The sequence below is a fragment of the Ammodytes marinus genome, assembly GCF_949987685.1.
Source record: "Ammodytes marinus genome assembly, chromosome: 11".
NCBI classification, from domain to species: domain Eukaryota; kingdom Metazoa; phylum Chordata; class Actinopteri; order Uranoscopiformes; family Ammodytidae; genus Ammodytes; species Ammodytes marinus.
Genome location: NC_137215.1, coordinates 24199710 through 24220911, shown reverse-complemented (window position 1 = coordinate 24220911; position 21202 = coordinate 24199710). Strand labels below are relative to the sequence as shown.

Genomic DNA, 21202 nt, shown 5'->3' with positions numbered 1-21202 from the left:
TCTGTCTGCACCCTGTAGGATTTCTGTCTGCTTTTATCTTAAAAGATGCATGAGGGTGAGAGAGAGATAGAGACATTAAGGAGAGAGAGACAGAGGGAGACTGCAGGGATATAAGAAACAAGAATGCTCACTATGAAGAAAACTACATTATGCTTTATTACTTTTCACTCAAATCTGGAGCTTACAGTGCCAAATTTGAAGTTTCGGGGTTAGCTGGGTAACATTGGATCATTGTGCCGCCCGGAGATGTCCCCCAAGCATGTCAGTGCTGTACTGTAGGTATTGTCGGATGGAGAAATTGCATTACATTTCAGTGTCTGTGAGGGAGTGCGTGAAAGATAACCCAGTGGCAAGGAAAAACCTCAGCCGTTACCTGGTGTGATAGCATCTCAGAAAAGAAAATATTTTCGGAGCACAGAGTGCACAGATCAAAAACAGGAAAAGGGAGCAGGGACCATCTATGATGTATGCCAGCAGTTTGAAGACTGCTCCTGAAGTATACGCACACTTCCATTGTTGGAGTGCCTGCATCTGCTATATAGTGCTATGTTTGCAACCCACTGATCAGATTATCTTGTTTCCCAATGTTGACAAATAACACATTTTCATCACTCGTGTCCCTCTTAATAACATTGTCCCTCTTAATAACATCTCATTATGCTCTGTGTGCTTTTATTCCAGTTATACTCCACCTGGCATCTCCACTCGGTCATCAGCCATGGCTTTCTCTGTGTCCGGTGGGACCGTGTTTACCATCCTGCTCATTAGCAGGTAAGACTGCTTACAGATGGAGATATCTACACACCCATGGGATCTGCGGCCACACATCTATCTTAACATGGAGGAAGCTTACTCAAATCATACATACACAACCTTATTTTGCAACAACCAATCCAATCGCTGTAGTGAGCCAAGGTGGAGATTAGGAGAGTAATACTCGGTTATATCATTTTCCCGTCAGCCTTCGATAAACAATTTCAACTGACAGTGAAGAGTTAAACTGATGAAGCAGGATCCAGCATGGCATGTCATCCATACAATCACAGTTATAATCCCCTGCAGAGCATGATAGGAAACTGGTGATGCACATTAGTGTCTGTTAGCGTAAAGAGAAGCCTCTCCTCGCCATGCAGTTTATTTTCAAAGCACAGAATGTACTTTGCACATTTTAGATAAGGCAGGCCAACCCTCTGGATCTTGCTGAATCCTGCTATATAAAATATTCTCTGTATAGTGCAGCACTTCTTTGCACAATATAGGCTCTAGGATTAGTGTGCTATAGCAGGTTGTCTCCCACAGCAACACACATGCACTACTTTTTGAGTAAAAATATGCCATATGCCAGACTTTGAGTCAAACATGAGATTAAATAATTTCACAAGAAGCTGTTGAGCTGTCAAAGACCTATGCAATTGAATTAAGCATTGATCATTGCTGTGTTTGAGTGAACGCAGAGGTGTAATGACATTGATTGTAGTCATTGTACTGTATAGAGAGAATATGCAATATGAATATGCATGCTACATGTTTTTTTGTGATGTGATTCGTGTCAGGTTGCTCTATAGCAGTTTTTAACAAGAAATTAAGACCAGAAAAGTAGTATAATAGGATATCTTTAAGGTAAGGTTTGTGTAGGTTTTTCTTTTAGGTCCATTTTAGAACGGTGCACCCCTGTTCAGAAGAAATATACACCACAAAACATGGCTCACCAACTAAATTTGTCCAAGGGCTTCAAAGGTTACATCAACATATACATCTACACACCGTGGTGGCCAGCCAAAAAATACATATAATAATAGAAGAAAATCAGCCAGAGAGACTCAAACATAAAATGTATGTAGAGAACTGCAGCTTTAATGAAGAATGGACAGATACATATGCATTCATCAAGCCACCTTTCAATAAAGTGACACCAGTATGCCTCATTTGCAATAAAAACAATCGCTGATGCAAAATAATATGATGGAAGGTATTTCACAAGGCATGCCACTTTCAAAGAGTCAGATCCATATTAATCAACATTTAACTGATTTTTAAGGAGTGCTTGGTCACTGTTTTGGAGGAACTCACCACCAACAAATCCACGTTTAAGATAACTGCATTAGTTTAACAAATACCTCTGTCTGCTTCAGACAGCGCCTGCTGTGTCCATGTCTTGTACTTGATAAGGTCAAGGGGGCTCAACACATAACTCTGGGTCCACTGACAACATTGCCATTTCACAGTTGTCAGTTTTGGTCATATATATTTTGATGGGAAAGATGTCCAAAAAAGTGCTGTGGGCGTTGTTTTTCCCCTGCAAGGTAATACACTGCAGGAGATTGTTTCGGATGGTGCTTCTCACATGCACAGAAAAAATAAGGTTCTGGCGAGCGGAATTAAGAATGTTGCTCCAAACAGTAATGCATTTCTCTGTCTCCTATACCAAAGTGTAAAAGTGGGGATCTGAAATCATTTAGGATAATGAACGTCCATCAGTGGGAATGCAAGTACTGTATGCATTAGAACCACACATTTGTGCAGGAATCTCAAGCTCTACTCAAGATGGACCTCATTGTCTACAATGACGTCTGCCCACTGACTAATGGCAAAGCGTTGGAGCGCTTTACTGAACTCAGGGAGCAAGTTGTGGATTTTTTGAAGCAAAGTTAATCAGATGGAGCAGCTGTACACCTGTACAAGACATACAGTACATGTGCTATTATACATTTTTGAGCTGACATATTTTCCAATTTAAATTCACTCGATCTGCAACTACATAGGGAAAGAAATATCCGTGTTGGATTTGGAAAAGAAAAAAAATGGAAAAGCTTGATGAAGCTTCCGGTTTAGCATGTGAAGGAGAAGAACGTGTTGCGCCGGAGCTCCCAAGCGTTCATTGCTTTTTTATATATCATAACACCACACATTACCCGAAAGCCGTTTGTTTTTGCTTGGTTATTGATATTGTTATTGTTTGGTGATGATGGGCCGCAGCAAGCAGAAGGAAAAAGGGCAGAATTCGCCAGAGAAAGAGGCAGCCACGATGTCGGACTGTCATGGCGGAGTCGACTCCCTGCCGCCTGATCTAGACAAGCGCTGTGCTGCTATTCGACCTAACAACAACCCTTACTACAACCATGAAAATGGTAGTGAGTGAAGCCTTGAGGCCCATTTCTGCTGCCTTAGCTGCCGTCAAGTCGACCACCGACTCGCTCAACCTGAAGATGACCGCCATGGAGACAGCACTGTCTGACCACAGCGACCGGATCACCGCCCTCGAGCAGACATGTGCAAGTTTGCAATCTGAAAATACACAGCTGATGGCTAAGACCGCAGATTTGGAATCACGGTCACGTCGCAATAATCTACGCGTGATTGGAATCCCGGAGAAGACCGAGGGAGCAGACCCAGTAAAGTTTATGGCTACCTCTTTCAACGAGGTCCTCGTGCCAGCTTTTTCTCCTCTCCTCCGGTTTTGGATAGAGCTCACCGCATCGGCCCAGCATGCTCGGCGGAGGAAGGCAGGGGGTCCAGACCGAGAGTATTTATTGTCCGGTTCCACTACTTTAGCGATAAGGAGCGTGTTCTGAGACGAGAGAGGGACGAACAGCAGCTCAAGTACCATGGACAGAATGTTTACTTTTTCCCGACATGACCGCCAACATCGCTAAGAAGAGAGCATCCTTTGCCGGTGTGAAACGCTGTCTATACGAGAAGCAAGTCAGGTTTTCCCTCCTGTTTCCTGCCCGTCTGCGCGTGGAACACCGCGGAGAGAAGAGTTTTTTTGAGTGCCCCAAAGAAGCCCAGGCTTTTAACGACTTGCACTTTTCTGCTCGCTGAGGATTTTCAGACTACTGAACTCTCTCATCCTGTAAGGTAAAAACAGACTTTACCCTAGATATTGGCCACTTAAAGAATATTTTCCCAGCTGACGTGTGTGGGGTGTTGTTGTTGTCTTTGTTTTTTAAACATTTATCTATGCTACTCCATCCCCACACGGGCTTTACGATACTGTTAGCCTGTAAAACACACTGTTTTGGTGTTGAACGTTGATGGGGTTTCCCAGCTGAGTTTTGTGTGTTTTTTTTTTTGTTTATTACACATCGTTTTGTCGATCACTGTTATCCGGCCCCATCCAGCCGCCCAGAGTTTTATTTTGTTTAAATACATTTATTTTATTATATAGGCCTAGTTATTTTTAAAACTAATATACATCCAGATCAAGGTGTCCTTTGCAGGCTGCTGAGGTTTTTGCTCGTCGCCCTGTGGCCGAGCACTGATCCTCTGTGCGTTCCATGCCCCTTTTTATTTAATTTATTTTTTCCTCTCTTTCTCGTCGGGCTCGCTTATTGGCTGGATATGGTAGGCAAACAGTGCCTATATATGTGACTTTTCTCAATTGTGGTGTTCATTTATGTTTTATATGCACCCATGGTGCTTTGTTTGAACGCTCGGAGCCTCTCTGCATGAAGAGAGGATAGCGTTTTCTTTTTCTGTCAAGATGCAACAGAAGTTTAAACCTACATTTAACCTGCCGTCTTCATCGTTTGGGGATGAGGGCATTGGGTTTGGGGGGTGGGGGAGGGTTATCCTTAGGGTATTTTCCCTCGCTTTGTTTGGGAAAGTGGGGAGGGTGGGAGGGCTGTATGTGTTTTTGTTCTAGTGGTTTAACTGTCTTTTTGTTTGGGGCAAACTACTGTGTCACTGTATGTGTATTATGGCGTATAACTTTGTATGATACCCGTGGGTGATGATACAAGCAGGGGGGTTACCATGGTGAGCTGGAACGTGCGAGGCATGGGCCATCAAATTAAACGAGCAAAAAGCTAGACATACCAAAACTAGACAGCGCCTCCCGCGAGGCCTTAAACTCTGAGCTGTCCCCTGCAGAAGTCACGGACGCTATCAAACAGCTGCATAACGGCAAGAGCCCTGGGCCAGATGGCTTCGTAGTTGAATTTTACAAGAAGTTTGCTGACCAAGCATTGGCAGCCCAGTAATAATGTAAAAAACATGGTAACCCCAGTCTGCCATGCTGCCTGAGTTTCTGAAGATGGGCTTTTGAGATCATATGTGCTTTATATCCCCAAATGAAAGGCATTATAATAGAATCAATTGACTTAATGTAAGATTTAGGAATATAAATTGGCACATTCTGAAATAGATACAGAAATCTCGGCAGGGAGAGCATCTTTACTGCGTTCACACGGCCAATAAGGGAGATCGGTAGTGTTCTCCATTTCTCTATGTTCTCCTTTAGTTTGTTCAATCTTTCCGTAAAATTTAACTTAAAAAGTGTCTTTGGGTTTTTAGATAATTTAATGCCCAGGTACTTTATACTGACCAGATTTGTTTTAAACTACGTATTGGCTAGGAATGTTGGGTCCAGATCTGCTGTTAAAGACAAAAGTTCACTTTTTTGCCAGTTTATGGTGTAACCCGAGACGTCGCCAAAAGAATTAATTAGCTGGAGTAGGTGGGGGATGGAATTATCGGGGTCAGCTACAAAGAGGGCGATGTCATCTGCGTACAGAGAGATCTTAACTCCTGATCCGGAAACTCGAGGCTTCAGTTAATTCAATTTAAGGTCACACTTAGATTGCACTATTCTAAGGTTAAACTGCATAACATTTTCCCAGATCTTTCGCCTTTATGTAACAGGTGTAAGACTGCCGAGGGTACACTTGCTCACCACTTTTGGGAATGTCAATCTTTACAACTTTTGGTGTCTTGTATTTCAATGGTATTCTAATGTTTTAAATGTGTCATTAACTCCTGATCCGGAAACTGCCCTGTTCGGACATTTCACAGCCCTGGAAAAATTGGACCACAATGCACGCATAATCATGGTTTATGGCATGGTAATTGCCAAAAGATGTATTCTGAGGCTGTGGAAGTCTGACTTGGCCCCCCAATTTCAAGAGATGTCATTCAATTTGTGCGGGAACAACTCCTGATTAGCCCAGGCGGAGAATTCTCCGCTAATGGTTTCTGCAATTGGACGAAGCAGGGATCAAAGCGAGCAGCCCGATGTCCAGCCCTCCAGTAAAAAATGAAAGCTGCTCTCTGTGATGCTGAAAAAGCGTAACACTATTTAAGACTAGTTATAGAGTATTTCAGCCAGGATAATTATTATTGGTAGGCCATTTATTGTTAAATAATCTGGTCTCAATGTTTGATTTGATGTACTGTTGGACTGACAACATTTCTGGCAACTGATACATTTCTTTTATTTAGCATTTTATGTGCCCACACAAGGCTGGAATTTGCCACGTGCTTTTGTTTTTTTAAGTGACGCTAATTTGACAATTAATCTATATTTTGGCTGCGGGGTGTTGTTTGTTATTATGAGTAAAACAAGAGTATGTGAAAAAATAAATATAACACAATGTTGAATAAGCTCTATGAGTTTGTCACCGTTCCTGCATGAAGATACAGAACAAGATCCATTCAATTCATAACAGACCAGCTTCACCTATCCTTTACTTCTGCTTTTAACTGCACAACCAGCAAAGCAAGCACAGCTCTGTGAGTGAGGTAGGTATGTCTCCTGCATCGGATTGACTAGGCTACTCACGAATGATGATGATGATGAGCTGTTTGGGGTCACAGTGGACGATCACTGCTATATAGTCATACAATGTAATAATGCAAATAGGAAAACAGAGGCAGAAGGCATGTCTCTGCAGACTAAACCTTTGAGCTGACCTTTGTGGATAATTGACTCCAATTAGAAATCAAAAGAAAAAACTTGGCGTGCAGCTTTGCCTCATGACGTTCAGCCACTTTGGCTTCTGTTCCCACTTGGGACTGGAAAATAGAACAATCTACTTATCCCCCCCATGTGTTTCAGGGCATAAAATGTGCAGTCCACCATAGATAAGAGGTGCTTTTAAGCATTCAAGTTAAATTAAGTAACTGCTTTGCAGCATTTAAGCATTCAAATGTGTGTGGGAATGTAGGACATACATTGACTCACACTTCCCATTTGTCCATGAGGGTAATTTTTGAATAATTCATGCAGCGGTTGTTGTCGGAGATGTGCCCTGCTCAGTACGCCTTCAAATTTTTTATATTCTACATATTTACATTGACTTATACATTGTTGTTATTGCAAATGCATCACCACTATGGCACATCTAAATCTGGGCTTTTTATATTTAATCTGGTATTTATTAAATTAATGCTTGATATGCTTATCCTGTTATTCAATAAAAGGAAATCCCTGAATTGTGAATAAATGTCAACACACATATGTAATGTATGTAATTTTTATGACCTCCATGACATTGTGCATAGAAAGACCTTGGCAAGTTGATTGAAAATGGCCTGGGTCTCATCAGCATGAAACGCTCAGCTTGTGGGGCCTTGATAGCTTTAGTGATTGGGAAAGACCACTTGTCCTATGCCAGGGGAATACAAATGCACTAGAACTGTCTTCACCAACGTACTTGGTAATATGGCCACATTATCGACCCAACAGCTTTATGAAGACTACACAGTAGCCTATCTCTGTCCTTGACACTGCTGAAGCTTTTTAATGAGCTGTGAAAGTGTCACATTCATCATGTAGAAAAAGGGTTCACTGGGACACGTATGACCTGCTTGAACTCAGTGGGAGGAAAGATGGATGTCTGGCTCCCTGCTGAGGGAACAAAATAGCACAGATGTAGCTGAATTACAATGACACAATGGCAAAACGCCTGATTGTCGATGCAGCCTCGGATAACTTCCTCGTCAAATGTTCCCGTTCCTCTGAGTGAGAAGCATGATCCGAGCATTGTTTTGTTCTCCCTCTGAGTCGAAAAGAACAAAGAGAGAAATCCAAGAGAGGCTGAGGTTCACAGCTCAGCTTGTTATTTCAACAAAGGAAAAGAGTAGCAGTGGCTCTTTCAAAATGAAAACCCCAAATCTTTCTCATCTGAGGCATCTCACCCACAGCTTTTTCCATGGCTCACAAAGTGTTTACTCTTTACTGCAGCTAGACATGGCGATGGTGCTGCAGACCACACATACGCTTGAAAGAAAACTTTATTCATTTGCTGTCATTTTAAAGCCAAGGATCTCAGGCTGGTGTCTTTTGCAAGAGAGTTAAGAGTCAGAATCAAACAGCATTAAAAAGCAGTCGTGGTGAAAAGACAACATAAAACGTATTCATACACTGGAATAGCTAACGTTAGCTCCATGAATTAACTGAAAATCCCCTCTCATGCTGATGTTTGAATGATTTGAGTTGCCTCGTATTAGAATGAATGTGTGTGTCAGTGGCTGAATTTGAAGAAAGTGTCAAATACTTTGAATGGTAAAGTACAGCTGGAAAAGCGCTACATAAGTACAGTCATAACAAAATGGTAAAAAATAAAAAGTTACTTCTAGTTACTGCACTTGTGTCTTTCCCGTTGGTGTGATTTCCCTACTCCCTGAACACCTTCACCTGCCCCTCATTATCCTTGCCCCTCTAGTGTATTTAGTCTGCGTGTGTCTTCCCCTCTCTGTGCAAGTTTGTTTTTGTACCCTGAGTCAAACGTTTCAAACAGTTCTTAGTGTTCAGTTGTCCTGCTTATTCTTCTCTTCTGCTGAGTCTCCTGGACCTTACATTTGCCATCTCCCCTCTGGGTTTGTCTGCTTGATTATCTGACCGACCACCTTTGTATGTATATTGCTCATGGATCCTCCAGCACTGTTGTTGTACCAATGCAGTTGGGTAGTAGGCAGGTTGGCTGGACCTGATCATTTTAAAGTCAAAGGGTGCAGCAAACAGACTCCTAATCTTGTGTTTTTCGGTTGTGGACAGGCTTAAAAAAGAAAAGAAAAAAGACGTTGCGCACAAACCTAATCAGATGCCTGGTATTGCTCTTACTAGAGCGTTACAGAGCTCCATTGTTTGGACATACTGATATGCTATCCATTTATACTTACGTCACTTACACTTTGATTAGCTGATTAGCCTAATGAGAATAGTCAAAATAAACTAAAGAAAGTATTTGATATATAGCCATCTTTTGATTCACAAAGATTTGATTTACTGAGCATCTCTGTTAAAAGTCTGTGATTTAACCATACACTCCTCTGCAAGTCCTTCAGCAACACACATCTACAAACCCAGGCTGCAGCATCAAAGCAGTCAGGCTTGATATCTCATTTAATCTCTCTCTCAGTAGAGGCTGAATCGTATAATAAGTAACACTATGATGCTGGAAAGAGGAACCGATAGTTTCAAAGCCTTGGTTACAAGAAGGATGGATACAATTTCTACCGAAGCCTTCTTACAGGCAGATTAAAGGCTTATGCTATGCTTTTCTTGCTTTTCTTGCTTTTTACTGGAGAGAAGACTTTCTGCTGTATAGAAATCCATTTTTTACGTCAGCTTTTCTTTTATTGATCGTCACTATAGAGATTAACAAATTGTTTCCAACCACAGGAGGAGATTTCAAAGAGACGTACACGGGAAGAAATAATTGAGAAAATATTGCTGTTTTTTTTTCTTCCAATGTGAAACGGGAAACAAAAGGGATTTTCAGTGTCACTTGTCAAAATGACTTTATTGAGTCGGGGAGGAAACTTTGAAAGAGTGGGCTCTAACAAGTGCTTTGCACATTGATTTTGGAGAGTGATCCTCAATGCAGATGCTTCTGACAAGTCAGTGCTTGCAGCTACTCACTGACGTCACTTGTCAAGGTTCACCAACATACAACAACACTGATGTTTCACGGCCTGGCTCACCTGAAGAACTTCCTATTTAAAGATCAAGTGTGTTGGCGTTTTTTTTCCTTTTAATTTTAACTCAATACTAGTTCATTCAAGTTAAGTCAATAATACTGATATGGTGGTGGGAATTTAAACCGTTTCACCTGTATTAAATGCAAAAAGAGGTTGCAAGCTCTATCTGTAAACCTGCCTTTGAGAGAGAGAGAGAACAAAGTGGGTGTTCTAACACATCAGCAGGGTCAGGGCCATAAACAAACCCTGCGTTCCAATACCCATATTATCTTCTATTTAGTATGGTAGAAAAAAAGATTAAGGATGTCCAAATTCTTGTGGCGAGATTGAGTATGGCTGAAAATACCCGGATGTCTACTACATCCGGCTGAGATTTTTAGTGCTGAAAACAGCATCCTATTTGGGCGATTCTGACCCACAACCCAGTGTGCACTGGAAGTGACGTCACATCACATTACAGCGACTGTAATTAATTGCACCGCCTCACCTATTTGAAAGCCATGATTTATCATTTCCTGTTCAACTTAATGTTCAAGTTCATTAAGTTAAATTGTATGCCCCCTATCTGAAACTATATCTTAGGTCTTTGGGGTTTCTCTGCCATTTCCATGTTCACAGTGGTTGGTCATGGTGCCATTGTCATTTACTGTATATTCCTTTCAGCAAGGTAATCTTCTCACTCAGGACCTGATTATACAACAGTGGTACATTTATCTGCACCACAGGGTTGCAAGTTCTTATTGGCCTCTACAGTTAGAGCAGCTTGGCATCAGCTCATGACAGATTACTGGAGAACATTACAAATCATTTAGCATCACTGTGATTTGTATGACATTGTAATTGTATGTCAAGTCCACTATAGGAATATTCTGAGGGAACCAAGAACCCTCTGAAACTGGGGATTGAATTTATTTTTTTCTTCCTTGACAGGGTTGAATATATTCTTCTCAGCCCAGTGCTTTTCAACCAATGATTGACATTACATTAGCATCGAAGTGACTCCCTGCTGCAGATGACAAATTTGACATATGTACCCGTTTAGAGTGTACATTTGTGGGCTCATGGCTTGAAATCTATTGTTTTAACCATAACATTTTTGTAATTAATTTAGCAAATCATCAGACGTCAGAGCTCTCGTCGGGCAAATACACGAGCCTCCATCAATGGTGATTGTCTTGTTCCAATGCACAAGACATCTTTCGGTCAGTCTGTTTTTTCTGCAAAGGGGGCAAAACTGTAGAACCTCTTGCCCACTAGTCTAAAACTAGAGACTAATAGCAACACTTTTAACAGAGAACTTAAACAACGGCTCAAATCAACAGTGCTCACACAAATAATTTACAACTGGTTTATTGTTTGATCATGCTGCCTTTGTTTTACTCTACGTAGCCTATATATATTTGACTCATTATATTGCTGCTCTGTACTCTATTGTATACTGCATTTTTAATCTTTTAATTATCATTGTTTTATCAGTATTTGATCTTGTTTCTGTTTTGTTTATTTTATTTTGTTGTTTTAAAAAAAAGCCTCCTGTGGACAGGTGTTGTAAACTAGCATTTATGCTAACACACTGTAAACAATGCATCTGGTTCGTCCAATGAAATTGTCATGTCCACTCCAAATAAAATCTACTACTACTACTACTACTACAAATTAATTTAAAAAAATCAGAACATGCAGCATATTTATGTGTTCTGTTTTCTACTGTCATTGACACACACTCCCAGTCACTGGTGTCATGTCCATCCCAGCACCTCACACCTTGTCTTGTGCCAATGAAGGAACTAGTTTGCCCGCTGTGTGGCAAAAAGTAAGTTAAAGTAAGTTTTGATTAAAGTTGGCGTGTAGCATGTTTAACTTTCCCATTTGTTACTATTACTGCTAATATGAAACAACCTTTCACTCATCATCACCACTGTTTCCCTGTACAGATCATCACCAGTATCATTTGTGCATGAGGTTCTTGCACAAGGCCAATTTGATTTAATTATGAACAGAAAACATGGAACTTTACATTGATAAAAGGGTACAAATCTCCCAAAGTTTGAAAGTTGCCACATGACATGGCTCAGTCAGTACCCAGGTTAGAAACATTCATACCTGATCATGTAAACTGGAAGGGTCAGCACTGCATCTCATTACATCAAAAAGACTAAGGTGTCATCTACAACATGCAAATACAATAGATCATTTAATGGATTTTTTATTAACTTAGGCAAGCAATACTTACAGTATTTCTGCATGAGCTCCTCCAAAGCTCCAAGGTCCATTTCGTAATACGTGACTACCGAGCTGGAGGCATGCATAACGCTATTAACATGATAACGCTTTGTAGTGTCATTTTAATTAAGACCAGCCAAGATCTTATTTTGGCCATCCCTTGAGGTCCAGAAAACTCATAGCTTGTACAAGAAGATTTAATAAAGTAGCACAGAGTCCTTAAGAGAGATGTTTCTGTACATTGCTTATCTGACTCTAAACTCAAAATCATAGCTTTGTATCTCAATGGGACCACTTTCTCAAGGTTTCAAGCCAACTGATTGCCATAAGTTTGACTGTGTCATACTTACAGTTTAATTGAAACATCATCTGAGGGTGCAGGAAGTTCAAGATGAGAGATGTCTAGATTTAAAAAAAATGTTAATCAAAAAAATTAATTAAAAAAAATGTTACATTCAAATTCCATAATCTGCCGTAGCAGTCACATTTCACTAATTGAAAAATCACTCTGCACACTCTCTGTCATGTAGGATCAGTGACGGGCAACTTACATAATTACTACAACATTGACTCACTACATATTACTCTATGAAGAAGTAAATACATTCCTTTACTAATAAATCACGGCAAAGGTAATTTGTTGTATTAATCGTAACATTTCTTTCAGCTGAGTTAAAGAATGTGTAGTTTTTATAGGTAGAGTCAGTGATTCTGGAGAATTGTTGTTGTCACATCACTTTTTTTTTCAAAATAATTGAATATCTCCTCACAATTCTAAAAATGGTCAGCTAGTCTAACGTTTTTTCCCCAGTGGCTGAAGGCAGCACTCCAGGAGACCATTCCTCACAGGGTTCACACACCCTCCAACTCTGAACAATAGCGTAAAGTAGACTTACTAGTTCTGAACATTAGCATGTAGATGTCATCTAATCGCTGAATTTCCAATACATTATTTAACATTATGGTGACACATGACAAAGTGATTCTTCATTCTCCAACAATGATGGCCAAAGAATTTTGTCCAAATATCCAAAACAAGTTTATTCAACCTCTTCAAATTCCTTCTTTTCAGCTTTACCAGAAATGAAAGCCAACTGTTGTCACCAATACCGTTCTTGTTGTCCTCTCAGTCACTGTTACATGTTTCACCCCCTGATGGCCTCACAGACTTGAGTAAATGTTTTGATGAATGTAGCTGCCCTTTAACAGTAATACCTCAAAAGTCAGACCTGATCAAATTGATACTAACTATCCACCCTTTCCAGGTCATTTACCACAATGAAATGTTACAGCTCTGGGGTTGATCTTTTGGTGCATTGCAGAAATACCCCCTTGCAACATATTGTCACTGAGCACATGTTTCAGCTTCGAAGCCAATGTCCTCCCTTCCAAGTTTCTTTGACCGAGTACACATTTCTTCGCAGCTACTTGAGAGAGTGTGCCTTGGAGCGTCTTGGAGTCATAATGCAGAATTTAACTGTGATGACATTTCTTCCTCCATAAAGGGATCCACCCAAAACTTTTATAAAACAAAATTATGACCTAAAAATCATCCACACAATGATGTTTGGTGGCTTTTTAAAATAATATAATTAGATTCTTATTAAACATTCCCTGCAGATATTCCCACTCGCCCAACGCATACCTTAATGTTGCAGCTTGGCAGATTCTTTACAAAAAAAAAACTTCTATTATGTGCCGCTTGCCTGGAATACCCAGAGGATTTCATTCAACGTGATGTCTTATGGACGTGACAAAGAGGCTGCCAAGTATTCTCCACTGTTAAGCAGTGCAACTCACTTTTGTCAGCCTTTTAATTTGAAAGTTGTGGGCGGTGGAAGAGGCGTTTTGAACATGGACCACTTTTTTGTGGATATTTATGTTTCTGGCTTGGCATTAGCTATTCCAGCCCCTAACACACTCATGATACACCATTGTTATTCCCTGGTTCAAGTCTGCAGTGCAGTGCTGGTGGGTTGTGCATCCAAGATTTGGCAGAGCCCCCTCTCATTATTTGCCTGTTTAAAAATAAATATGTATTCATATCCAAACCAAGATCCCAATGCTGGCATCAAACATTAGACGTTTTGAATTTCATAGGTTCAGATAAATGTCAGAATGTAACCCCACTATCCCTAGCTCACACAGTCCTGTCAGTGTAGTGTATCGTTGTTTACTGCACAATAGCTCTGTTTAAATTTGCATGACTCATTCATTCAGTCATGCTAAGTGTGATATGTCCACTAACATGCTTGTTACTATGTTTAATCTGGCGATGAAAAGAAAACTTGGTTATTTATCCTGCTGATAGGATTTTTCTGGATGACTAAATCGTTCTTCATAACTGATGCGTTTTGTGTCCGCCTTAGTGGCTTCACTCTGTAATGGACAGGGGAAAAAGAGTACTCCACCGAAGCGTCAAATGTATCTTTGATGATTTCTATTAATGGAAATCCAACTTTTTGATTAGTCTTAATAGGATATCGTCTACAGTTTTCTGACAACATAACTTCAAGCCTCAGTGGGTTTCACTCCATTTCATCCCATTTGATTTATGTAATTTTTCCCAGAATCTAACCATAGTTAAATCTTAGTATAAAAGAACATTTATTTTCCTTCTCCTCGCATTTAGTTTTCTTTCTGTTGATTTTTTTTTAAATAGGGTGTACCCAGGCCACAATGTCGACATTGCCAGTGTAGGCAATGTCGGTCAGGTCAGGTCAGGTCAGGCCAATATTGGTATTTGGTCTTAAAACAAATTATTGAAGAATTTGAAAATGTGTTCCTGATGGTCGGGGGATCACCAACATAATTACAGTTTACGCTTCGGAGAATGCATAAATGTCCAGTTAATGTTGAGGTGTTGAGAAGTTTTCACTCAAAACATCAAATATGAACCTGTTGTCAGAGAAAAAAATCAGGGGATCACCAAAGTCATTCACATACATGAATTTGTTTCTAAAAAAATTGTGTCTAAAAAGAAATTTGGCTCAACAAAAGCTGTCCTCTGAAGCTAATGGTGATCAGGCAGATGAGGACATCAGATCTGTGTGGGAAAATGAGGAGAACCTCAAATAAAAAAACGAAACAAACCCATGAATGCCATATTGCCATCGTGTTTATTCTGCACTTTGAAGTTTGACTGGGTCTCATTTATTTTCCTCATCTAGTTTCGTCCTTTTACCCTGCGATGGTTTAATGACACCAGACTGGAGAATCAGTGACAACATCTTTTCACCTTGTTAAACAAACTCATTCATTATACTTAATATAATGAATATGAACTAATACTAGTATAACATCCATGGATATAAATGCCAATTCATTTGCATTTGAATGGAAACCTGTCTTTTTGTCAGGGGACCAATAATGTCTTTATCAAAACATGAGGAAACCCATCCAGCAGATGATGACATATTTTACAGAATAAGTGAAAATGTTGACCTTCTGATGACATTTCAGAAAATGTCAAACGGCCACCAAATCCATTTGGGATTCAACCTCTGGGGACCATGCATATCAGTATAACATTTTGAGTGGGGTGCTTTCAAACGAGCATCAGTGTTTTGCAGTCAGAATAATTTGCATCATTTTGTCAGGCATTAAACGGAAAGGAGTTAGGGACCCTGCACTCCTGCACCACAACAGGTAGTTGATCCCGGCCCCAGTTGGTAGAACTGATTCAATGAATGACTCATCACTGAATGGTAGTCCTCTATCTAGTTGTAAATGCACGAAGAGATGTGAGCGATTGTGTTAGAATCTATAAAGTCGCGATTGAAGTGGCTCCCCGCAGCATGCTGGTTATGTCTCACCGCCGGCTCACTAAAGCTGTGTTTAATCACTCTGAAGAACTCACTGAAGAATAATAACCTTCTGTTGAACTTGTGCCCCTCTTGTTGTTTGGACAGCCATGTGTATCTTTTGTTGCCTTTGCATGCTTTGTATTTTCTCTTTTGTCAAGAGACCATGGCTGTCCTCAAGAAATAATACACTTTTACCCACATTAACTTTCCAAACTTTTTTACATTAGTACTTTACTAGCCCCTTGAGTGACAAATTGCCTCCGGATAGCCGCGTATGAAAACAGCAGCTGATTATTGGTTATTTTCTGATTGTGCCAGTGCTGTAATTGATTGAACACTGTGTAAGAGGGCATGACAAGTTGATAGGGCAAAGTTAGCTGTTGAATTAGCTGGGGGTAAAGGCACTTCATCGACAAATCTCACTTCAATAATCAGCCGAGAAAGTTTCCTGGTGTGCATGTATTATTAATGAAAAAGAAGGTTAGAATTATATAATTTAAAGAGCAAGGCTCCATTCATCTATATCTGTAATGAGGACGAAGTGGTTTCTTAGCGTTAAATTAAACCCATCAGGGTTGTTAAGCATATGAAGCCTTGTAATCCAGGCAAAGTGCATGACAGTAAGGTTTTTTTTTTCTTCCACAGGCTAATAACCAGCAATTTGCCAAGGAGATTATACAGCTGTCTTCTTGTCCTTTAAAGCAATAGTGCGTAATTTCCATCGCCCCATGAATAGTTAATAAGTCATTACATCAACACTGTCGCTGCATCTTTTTATTTTATTTTTATATATTTTTTTTTGGCATTTTTCTGCTTTATTGATAGTGTAGAGACAGAGTTAAAATGGGGCAGAGAGGGGAGTGACATGCAGAGAACGACCGCGGGCTGGAATCGAACAGGGTCCGCTGCTGGCCGAGGGCCGAGGCCCATGGGGGGGACGCCCTACCAACTGAGCTAAGGGCGCCCCCAGTGTTGCCGCATCTTAATGAGGCAAGCCTTCAATGATTGTGCATGGATTTTATACCTTCTGCTTTACGTCCAGGTTTTTTCTTGGCAGTAGAAACAACAACTGAAACCGGCACCAGTTTGAAAACTTCTGCCAAACTGAGAAATACAGAGAGTTTCGTGGAGGGAGGCTTGATCTACTATGTGTCAACTCGTTTGGCAATGGCTTGCATACCTACATTCATATATATAAAAAAAATACGCATTAGCTTTAAGGTTCCAGACTGGAAATAATTTCTTGCAGATTTGCCAAAAATAAAATCACATGTTTTACCACGTCTCCACTCCTGAGATTCTTTTCTATTAAGATATCGCAAGTTTTTGCGATATCTCGCAAACCGAATTTTTTTTCTCTGCTTTTTTTTTTTTACAAATTTTTTTCCTCCATGTCCCTTGCGGGGCTCTGTAAAATTCCGACTTCAGTAGGCTTATGAAGACAGTAAATGTTCTATTCTCCTATGTGGAGGGGCTTAGGGAACTGCCTGGGATAGCATGAAAGGGAGAAACAGCTGCTTTTATCCACAAAAAAGCCCGCAACATGAAAGTATTTTTCTTTTTGCGGCGTGTGGTTGTCTGCCTTTGCCCTTACACTGCATCTGCAAGTATGGAGAGGCTGAGGGGGTCTGAGGAAGCCTTGGGAAGTCCCTGATGAGCAAGGGAATAATCTGTGTATGAGACGGCAGCAACAGCGACTTCCCCTGAAATCCCATTTCACAGCAGCGGCGAGAAAAAAAAATGGAAATATTCTCTACAAAAGAAGAAAAGGTATTAAATGCAACTTGACAGGCGAGAGCATCCAGTGAGTAAGCGAAAGGTTTGGAGCACACCTTCAGGAGGGAGCTAATGCCGTATATGTTTTACCTGTTCTATTCAGCAGCCTGTCAGAAAACAATGGATGCCTCGTCCGACCTATTACTCCATGCAGGGAAGCACTGCAATCTCAGCCCAGATGGAGGGATGATGATGAACCCATGTATATTGGATAAGCTGCCATTTGATCAGGGTCTGTGAATGAAGACACAACATTCCATTCAGGGCCATATGAATTTGAACATGCTTGAATATCTGACGTTGAAGGTTAACTGAGATGAATAACCCATCTTTGTGATGTCCATGACCCTTTTTCAAATCATGATGACGTTACTATATCCCCCGAGGAGAAATATTCGACCATTTAGCACATCGAGCGATTTAAGGAGAAGGTATGTTCATTTGAATGGCAGGGAGACTAAATCACATGGTAAAATAATACAGAATCTGTGCAACTGATGGAATTCAGCAACAAACCCAACTCTTGAAAATAAAAAAAAAACGTTTGTGCCTGGGCCTGAACCCGGTTTGGGAAATGTGCAACCCAAAGAAAAAGCTTTGGAGCTACGTTTTATGCTTCATCATAACCCACTACTCTACACAGCAGACTTGTGTAGGCTCTTGACTAGGGGAATGTACAATCAAATTGCTCCCTCTGCGTATAAAGAACACACACGCATCGTGACTTGCTATTGGTTTATCTCTACAGCAGAGAGAAGGCCAGCAGGGAGTTTTGGGGGGATGACGAATTACATCAATCAAAGACGGAGTTCGAGTGAGGAGCGGGTTGGAGTTGAACATGATGCTGAGTGGAAGGATGGTCCAGGGAGAGTGTTACTCTGCTCTCTGCAGGCTTTATGTTCAACTGTGGTAATCTGTTGTGAAAGGAGCAAGTGTTGCTTTGGACTGATGCCTTGTGTTTTCACTGGAGACTGGGAAGAAGAAGAGCATGGGGGTCGGGGTAGGGAGATTGGTTTAGGTGGTTCGGTGGGGGAGACTATGTTATGAAACAGGATGTGAAAAGGCTTTTTTATCGCTAAAGGGGGCTTGGGTCCCTCACTCCAAGCCACCATGTCACCCCTGTGTCTGAACTTATTCCAACAGCCGCGCATCCAACACCAAAACACAAGACTATAGGCCGCGTAATGTATGGTATAAAGGCGTATAGAGGCCATCCTGTGACTGCAGAGGTCGCTCATGGCTACCACATCATCTGACCAGATGTTCCACATGTACTGTGATCTATTCAGTTTGAGGGTGAGTAACTTCTAGTAGAAGGCTGCTTGCGCGGTTGTACCAGCTTACCATAACTCTAGTTTTGGAATCAGTTCATCCTATTATTAGCCAACACTGCTGCACTATTAATTAACCAGACAACTAGTAAATGTGTTATAGCCTACAGTATAATTGCTTTACGCATCCGCTGCTGTGTGCTAACTTAAAAAATGCATGAAGATCACGCTCACCATTTGATACAAAATAATGCTGGCGATACTGACTTGCAGTTGCCATTAATTGGCGGTTATTTTGCCTTTTTTGTTATTATAGTGTAATTTTTGGCAAATTCTCTTCATCGTGATTAGTGAAGATGGATGCAAGATGATGAGAGAACTAATGATAGAACTTGGACAGGACAGTGAAGCCGAGAAACAGGACTGATTACTGAGTCTATTTGAGAAGATTGTGATGGTGACACAAAGAGACAGACTGATTGTTGCACCCTGCCAGCACTTCCTTCCTACCCAACAGGCCAATCAGCACATCAGTAGGTGTTGTTTGGATCCACAGTGGCGTGTTTCTGTGCAGAAAATGTAGCTACGAAAAGTGCCATGGCAGATTAAAGCCCTCAGAAATAAGATGGTGTCATGCAACGCTGCTGCTCATTTTTTCTGAAATGTGTTCTACGTCTATTAGGTGTCACGGTAATCTGCCATCACTCTGGTGTTCTTTCATTGCACTTCAGATCGCTTGTCAGTCAAACTTTACTGGGGATTCTTATTTTTTTTTTTTTAACAAATTTGAGTTCCTGTCAAAATTCTATTACAGTAACCTATTTGTATGCCAACACATTTCTCTACTTTTTATGTCAACTACTTAAACTATTCCTGTTACTTCCAAGATGAATCCACTGAGGCTATGTTGACTTCATATACTACATGGCAAATGTATTTTGGTGGATTCAGAAATTCTGGCTCAAGTTCTTCTACCATACTGTGCGTGCGCGGAAGAAAAAAATCTAGTTTGGTATTATTAATCCAGGCTGTGTGATTTTGACGACAAATGTTCTCCAGAATCACTGACTCACCTTCAAGTAAGACATCGCCAACGACATTTAAATGATTAATTTAATAATGTAACTGATGAGCACATTACAAATGCCAACTGTAATGTTAGCTTTTCGAAATCATACAACCTATCTACTCCATTTTACATAATATAGCACATTCTGTTTTTAGGTTGTGAGAGTGCTTGGACCCATCCATGGTATGGAATTGGTCAGAGGGCAAAAAACACCCTGGACAGGCTGTCAGTCCATCACGGTGGCTAACGCTCAGAGACAGAACAACAACTTCACACCTACAGGCAGTCCAAGTATAACCTGCATGTGTTTGCTCTGTGGGTGGACACCAAGGCTGCTGGGTTCACATGACGAGTTGGGAGGTGACAGTGCTACTGGGCCTTTGACCCAACTTAACTTCCACAACAAAAACAATATCAAACTACGTAATCTTTTGTTGTACTTAAGTTACTTTATCACAAGTGTCCATTGTAAAGAGTCGTAGCCGTAATAGGATGTCCATGGTGGCTAATTTGCAACATTAGAGATACAAAATTAAGTTTACATCTTCTACATTGACATATACATTTTTTGCAACTGTGTTGGGACCATGCAACTGCATCTGGTGACTTAGTATGGCAGAGGCCATCTTCAGCTCAGCGGTGGGCATTCAACATGTCATCTCCTTATTCTTGATAGGCAGCCTGGTGGGCAGGTGTGTCGGGTCTGTCAGGGTGCATTCTGGAAAATTGAGTCCAATGCTTCCATCTGGGGAAAGAGGGACCCTACATACATAAATATGAATGATGTTTGCGTGTGTGTGTGTGTGTGTGTGTGTGTGTGTGTACACAGTGTGAGTTTATTTGTGCTTGCCACTGAGGCAACTAAAATAATATCCTCCTGTCATTATGATCATGCTGCTGGCGCACACATAAATAAGAAGGATGAGTTGTTAATATCAGTGGCATGTGTGATTTTGGTAGGATTCTAAGGATATATCTTTATCTTTCTATTCCTTCTCACTGTCAGGGCTGAGTGGATAGCAGCTGTTTGGCAGGTTGGAGAATCGAGGTCTCATCCGAGTGTGTATGGGTGAAGGTTTAGACAGCCAAAAGTTACATTGTCTGGGGATTTACAGAGACGGATGGAGTGAGAGGAGCTGGGGCTCTTGACACACATTCTGGTGCTAAAGGGGCTTTATTCATTATCTCAGACAGCAAAACATTGACAAACAGAAAAGATGAATAGCTCTGCCGCTATCAGTGTATGCTAGGAAATCAATTCCATGATGAATGGAATTGAATAAGTTGTGCTTTCTGTATTCTGAATTCTGTTCCAATTTGTATCATTCGGAACATTTATTTTCTTTTATGTCCAT

The 21202-nt window shown here is 40.8% G+C and overlaps 1 protein-coding gene across 1 annotated transcript in view; it reads left to right on the top strand.

Annotated features, from left to right (window-relative positions):
- Positions 1-718: 718 nt before the first annotated feature.
- Positions 719-21202, top strand: part of LOC307257215 (gamma-aminobutyric acid receptor subunit pi) — a gene marked incomplete at both ends in the record, with an annotated part of 37654 nt that continues 17170 nt past the window's right edge. The window contains one exon of the mRNA XM_080036377.1: positions 719-771. Within this exon, the coding sequence (XP_079892503.1) occupies positions 719-771 (53 nt within the window). The remainder of the gene's footprint in view (positions 772-21202) is intronic.